Here is a 6,855-nt window from a genome sequence, read left to right as displayed (position 1 = left end):
TTTTTGTATCTATTATAATTTAGTGAATAGAATTATCTAATATTAGACAATGAAAAGCGAAAGATATTTCGTAAAATTAATACAAGCATGCATATTATATTTATTATAGAATTAGCCTACTCATTTATTTTTAGCTTTTGAATTATATTATTATCTATCTATTATTTATTATGTTTTAATGGTCGCACCTTATCATATGTTAAGGTCCTTTGTATATATTTTTCAATCACTTTTTTGTAATTGAACCAGATTAAACCCCCCACCCACGCACCCCACACCCTCGTTTCTAATTTAATGCAATCTTTTTCAATAAAGAAAAAAAAGGTCCTTTGTATATATGATCGGCAGAACTTTCATAATAATTGTCCTATTTTCTTTTTTATTATTTTTTTCTTTTTATCACTATTTGATTTGCTTTAGGTGGAGGTATCGTCTGCATAAACTTGATCTTTCTTAAATCACATTTTATATTAATTCACTAAATATATTGTTGTTGATATAATATAGATGCATGCAAGATAGCTCGGAATTATTATAAAAATGACAGCCACGCGTTCCACGTACAGGCACTGCCCATTACCTCTACAACGCAAACCCAAATTTTACCACTGAATCATCACCCACTTATTTCCAATCTCCTTCACAATCCTCCCCCCTTTACAACTACTAGTACTACTGTTTTCTTCTTTGCGGCAATTCAGCAAAAAGCTAGCCTGCAAAACGAGTACTAGATCTTTGAAGAAGGGGCAATTGTTATCTGTAATGGCCCTGCAAGTACCAAGTAGAATTCCAACTAATTTAGCCCCAATTGGCGGCAACAGTGGCCTCAGAGGGGCACCAAATGGTTTAGCTCTGAAATCTTCGTTTTTTTCTCCATCAATTCATCTCTTGCTCCCGCCTCCATCATTCTCCAGTGCAGCTCCTGCTACTGCCCCTAGAATCTCCATGCGTGTTGCCTCTAAGCAAGCTTATATTTGCCGGGATTGCGGGTAAATATACTAATGTCCTCTGTCTTCCTTTGTACTTGTTCCTTTTGTTTCGGGGCAAATTCAAGATCTAGAGTTCGTAAATTCAAAATATACAGTTAAAATTTATAGCAATATCTTTTGTGCGATATTTTTTTGACTATTATAATGAAATGTAAATGTTGTTATGAAGTGTTGGATTTGTGAACAAAAGTTTCACATCTGTTGAAGCTGAAAGGATTGAGAAGCTATATATATATATATATAAGGTGTGCTATGTGTGGGACTTTTTGGATAAAATCGTGTGGGATTGGCCCAGAGCAGCCAATTTCACACCATGTAAGAGTATCTTTGAGACAACTAAGCCCGACATGGAGAATACATAATACAATAGGGGCGGAGTCCTCTTTGGCAGAAAATTATACTCCCTCCCTCTGACACCTCTTGGCAAGACATGACATGGAGTTTGAAATAAGTAAAGACTTTGTGAAGTTTTATGAAATTGTCCTTATTAGAAAAGTAAAACCAAGTACTATCTTCAAAATCAAGTAGAACCAAAAGGGTAAAAGAGGAATTGTGTCTTTAAATAGTTATCAAATAAGAAAATGTAACATTATTGAACAAAAAGGAAAGTGTGCCACATAAATAGGACGGGGGGAGTATTGTTTATATGGTTAAAATTATTTATTATATGTATGTGTATATATATAGTAGACCATAACTCGTTTAACTTTTCATATGTTTACTTTTTTATATTCTGAACTGCTTCAACGAAAATCTTTACTTCGCCATTAAATATAGCCTAACATGAAAATCGGTTCCAAAAAAAGTTGATGATTTTAGTGAAATGTTAGTATAGAGAGTGATTGTTTAAGCGAGGTCTGAATGTATTCGATATTATTAAACGTGATTTATACATTTTAATTGTATTTTTGAGGGCTTACTTAGTTGGAGCAGGAAACATGAGCTCAATTTAATTGATCAATTGAACTTATAGAATTTGTTCTAAATTCGATAATTGCCAGTACTTACGTTTTCCTTGCTTAATTGGTGCTAAACTATGTGTTTTTGATGAATATAATGCAGGTATATTTACAATGACAAAACTCCTTTTGAGAAACTACCGGACAAATACTTCTGTCCTGGTATGTTACATTCATAATCATTGAATTGACTATATACTTGACTCGTAAAAATCAGTAATCCAGTATCTGCAATTATCTTGATTTGTGATTATGCAAAAACTAGTAAAGCGTACAGTCACAATTTGTTAGCAGTATCTTAATAGAGCTTTGGGTTTTTCTTTGGTTTAGATCGAAGTGGAAGCTTAACCTATGGAATAATTAACCATACCTTAGAAAAGTTGTTTCCGCACTAATTTGGCTCTGTGACAAATATATTCTATCACTAAGATATATTTAAAGAATTTATGTTTTATGATAAGCATAGTATTTGGTAGATTTATCTAAAGTAGAACTTAGAGAAATGAAACAAATTCATAGACTGAAAATGGGTATGAGAGGTTGGTTATGGATGAATTCAGGAGAGTAGGAGAGTTAGAGGTAGGCTGAAGACGTATAAGAGAAAGGCGATTAGACAAGACATGACACAATTGCAATTTACCGAGGACATGACCTTTCTAAGGAAGGTGTGGAGTGCACCCATCTTGTGCCCCTTACTAGTTGTCATAGTACTACCCCTTATAGCTTCTTATTATTCAATTTGTGCTACTATCTATCTATTTTTTCATGTAGTTTGTCTTTTTGTTGTAGTACTATTCTGATACTAGCTATTGTTTTTGTAACTAGTTCTACTTTCATTGCATCCTTTTCTAGATTGTTCTTTCTTTAGCCAGGGGTCCTATCAAAAACAACCTCCTCTCTAACTCACCTCTGAGATAGTGGTACGGTCTGCGTACAATCTACCCTACCCAGATCCTACTACATGGGGCTACAGTGGGTATGTTATTTTTGTAAAATGAGAATTAGGGGAAATAAAGAAAGAGATATAAACTAATCTCCGAGACAGAACGAACACCCTGTTAGCTCAACGCTTTGGACCATTAATCCCTTATCCGGATGCAAACTTTAATAATTTTCACCAATTCTTTTTTTTTAATCTTCTAGGTTTTTTCTTTGTGCTGTTTTCCCCACTTCTTATTTGGTAGAGTTTGGCATCTTTTGTGTGTGTTGAATCTATTAGTACATACTCAATTTCTTTCCCTAGATTTTGTTCGAATTATTTCTACTCTTATTTTTCTTTTAAAGAAAATCCTTTTAGCTTGTTGCTTCACAATTTACTTCTGCAAAATTGTTGTATTTCTCCAATTTCTGCAGCTTCGAGGTTTATATGTTTAACTACGTATAACTCCACAAATAGAACTTGGACTTAATATATTAATGCTGTTAAATACTTAAACATGTACTTTTTATTTCTACCGTTCAAAAGCTTCCTAGCTCATGTTCTTTCAGTTTTTCTTTCCTTGGTATAACCATCTAGTTTCAGAACCTACTGGCTTAACTAATCCAACTTCACTTCGCGTAGAACTCATTGAGGAAAACCTCTCCCTACCGGAGGTTTCTTCATTCCCGGGGCTCAATTCCGAGACCTCTAGTTATGGGGGAGGGGTCCCATCATCCCACCCACACACCTTGATGGTTCTTCGCTCAGTTTTTCAGTTAGCATTTATTATCCGTTGTAACCATCTGAATTGTGATTGCAGTATGTGGAGCTCCGAAAAGAAGATTCAGGCCATATGAACCGAAAGTAACCAAAGATGCTAATTCCACAGAGGTTCGTAAGGCCCGGAAAGAACAGTTGAAGAGAGATGAGGCTATCGGGTAAGTGCTTTTCTTTGAAAAAATTACCTCCTCTTTTTTCTGTTTTTTTTTTCTTTAATCTGAACACAAATCAACATAATCAATGATGATTCTTCGTTGGTGTATAGAAACGCACTGCCTATTGCCATTGGAGTTGGAGTTGTTGCACTTGCTGCTTTATACTTCTATGTCAACTACGGTTCCTAGAGACAAGTGGACCAAAAATATTTCATCATCTTCTGATTAACAGATCAAGGAGATTGCTAAATTTTGTATTAAAGTTCCTTGTACAATTGTTTATTCTATCCATTCATTCTCTATATTCCACTTCTATAGTGATGGCAATATGAATTTCCTATTATGTAACGAGAGAGAAACTTGAAAAATATCAGTTTAAATCAAATAATCATATTCACATCCAGGCTTGAACTGGGTCTAATTATGCTAAATACGCGTCACCTCCCCAGATCCTACTTTGTGGGAATATATTGGGTATGTTGTTGTTGTTGTTGCTGTACACACGCCACGGTAAGATTAAAATGCTACTAGTTAATAGTATACCTAGTGTAATCTCACAAGTAAGATATGGTAGAAGTATTTTGATCTTATGCATCTCTAGCTTGTGTGAGTCAAAGAGGTTCCTGATAGACTCTCGACTTGCATAATTCAAATTCCGTGCATACAAATTCCAAAAATCCTAAATGGAATAGCCAATTACTCAATTTATTTTCATAACATTAATTCAACCTCATCTTGCAAAGACATTAACTCATCTTACAAAGACCTTGCAGTTTCTACCACATGCTTATGGTAAATACTTTTGCCCCTTTCGGGTGTTTACACCTAACTATGTAAATTAACTAATCAACCAAGGTTAAAAGCTAAAACTCTATATGCAGATATAAACATGAAGATGGATAAGTGGTTACCCATTCTTATGGTCCAAAAGAAACAACATCGTCATGAACAAATTATTTTGATAGTACGTTGAAATGTAACAATAATTAGAGCAGCAAAGAAAAATCCATAGCTGCTCCCATGAGTTTGCTAATTGAAACATTATCATCACTGACTAAACTAACAGGAGATGATATCTCTTCTTTGTTGGCCTCTTTGAAACAGTAAACAGGCGCTTGCCAATTTGGATCCGCCAACACTCTTCCTACTTCAAATGTCATTACATGTGCAATCATACCTGCACCAACCCAATTTCTTTGGTTAATAAGTAATATATACTGACAGTACGGGCAACTTTTACACCTAATGATGAAATTGAATGGATTATAACGGGTTATTTACTCACTTTTTTTTATGTTAGCACATCAAGCTCGCAATGAAGAGTAATATGTTGTCAGAGATCTAACTTAATAGTTTACACTATCTTATACTAATTGATAAAGCAAATGAAGTTTTACATTATATATTGTGCCACTTAAAAATTAGAGTAACCTCAATTTCTGTATAAGTTATACAACCTTTGTTAGCTAGTAATTAGTTATTCATGTACAAAACCAATCCAACATCTGGTTTGCAGTTTAGGAACCAAAATAGCTAATACATGTATAAGTTCTAAAGGAATTGATGCATTATCTTATGCCGAATTGGATGGAATAGCTATTACCCGGGGGGGCATAACGTTTTATACTACCAGTCACTCAAAGAATATCTATACGTAAGCCTTCTTAAAATACGAGACCTACAACCACAAAAATGCTGCTATATGAAAGCACGCACGGCATTTTATTTTACCTGTGTAGAAAGCCCAGTAAACAGGTCTTTTAGTAACAACATCTTCATAATACCAAATGAAATCAACTTTTTCCCACACATTGCATAGAAATCCATCCCTATATCTCTGTCCCAAATACTTCCCATCTTGTAACCAATTAGGTCTAAGTAATCCCACCGGAAAATGCATAACCCTACACTCCTTGTTAGCATCCAAAGTATAGTAAAACGAAGTATGGTTATCCCATTCCAAATCGTAAAGTTTCTTCCCCAATTGGTTCTGTATTATGTTGAAGTTCCTTCCGTTAGGAAAATCGTACCATAAATCAACGATCTGGAGATTTCCTTTGGTGTTATTCATGAAGAGAATTGAATGGAATTGCTCCGGCCATGGAGCTGGAATTGGGTCACCGGATTTTGATGCAATGCTGAACGTGAAGCACAGGGAAAATGCCGCGAGGAGAAGGTAGAGAGGGGAAATTGTAATGGATTTCCCTGAAATTGACATTTTTATTCTCTATGTTAATGGAGAGGCAGGATGAGGGGGCTTTCTGTTGTGGTTTTGCGTTTACCTTGTGTTGGCACATGTTAAGAAAGTGTAGATAAGGTAGCAATAATTTGGGTAAAAGAAAAGGAAAAAATCTTTAAAGAAGAGAGAAAGTTACACCGGGCTTGGGTTTTTAACTATACAAAAATATACCCAATATAATTTCATAAATAAAATTCATGAACAGGAACAGAGCTACCGTCATCGAAGAAAGGTTAAATAAACACACTTCATTAAAAAATATATATATATATATATAAGTATATAGGTTAAATATAAATATTTTTAAATATATATCTATTATTAAACACCCTTAACAAGCTAAAAATGCTTAGCTCAATGGTAAGAGTGTACAAACTCACCTTAAGGTGCAGGTTTGAATCTAGGGATAACATTTTACTTTTATCACCAATTTTTTTTTATTTATATATGAAAATCCTTAACTAAAACCCTAGCTCTGTCATATTTGGAAATGATAGAATGTATACATTTTGCCATGCTTCGAGGTAGAGAGATTATTTTTAAAAGAAAAAGTTAAAGAATAGCAAACTAGACTCATTAAATAGAACACGCATACCTAAATAGCAACATGTATGTGTTTTTTATGCCCAACATTAAATAAATATAAAAATACAGTTAATTAATTTATTTTTAGGTAAGAAAAGTTTAAAAAGGTAAAAGAGTTTCAAATTCCTTAAATCACGTACTCTTAATTAATTAAAGACTGCATTTCTAAAATAGAATATTTTTTTAATGAGTTTTGAAACTCAAAATAGGTTTAAAAAAAAATCTTTTT

At 33.9% G+C, this 6,855-nt stretch overlaps 2 protein-coding genes across 2 annotated transcripts; one reads left to right on the top strand and one right to left on the bottom strand.

Annotated features, from left to right (window-relative positions):
* Positions 1-224: 224 nt before the first annotated feature.
* On the top strand, positions 225-4,233 carry LOC107862105. The gene is made up of 4 exons (XM_016707558.2): positions 225-989; positions 2,052-2,110; positions 3,688-3,805; positions 3,913-4,233. The coding sequence occupies exons 1-4, from the start codon at positions 763-765 to the stop codon at positions 3,989-3,991; spliced, it is 483 nt and encodes a 160-aa protein (XP_016563044.2). The 5' UTR covers positions 225-762; the 3' UTR covers positions 3,992-4,233.
* A 453-nt stretch (positions 4,234-4,686) lies between these two features.
* Positions 4,687-6,153, bottom strand: LOC107862104 (uncharacterized protein At4g14100). Its single transcript, XM_016707557.2, has 2 exons — positions 5,534-6,153; positions 4,687-4,979 (listed from the first exon to the last, which is right to left on the bottom strand). The coding sequence occupies exons 1-2, from the start codon at positions 6,018-6,020 to the stop codon at positions 4,789-4,791; spliced, it is 678 nt and encodes a 225-aa protein (XP_016563043.1). The 5' UTR covers positions 6,021-6,153; the 3' UTR covers positions 4,687-4,788.
* Positions 6,154-6,855: the final 702 nt, after the last annotated feature.

This window comes from Capsicum annuum, chromosome 3, assembly GCF_002878395.1.
Source record: "Capsicum annuum cultivar UCD-10X-F1 chromosome 3, UCD10Xv1.1, whole genome shotgun sequence".
NCBI classification, from domain to species: domain Eukaryota; kingdom Viridiplantae; phylum Streptophyta; class Magnoliopsida; order Solanales; family Solanaceae; genus Capsicum; species Capsicum annuum.
The sequence above is the reverse complement of the archived record's forward strand: the minus strand, read 5'-3'. Positions and strand labels throughout refer to the sequence as shown.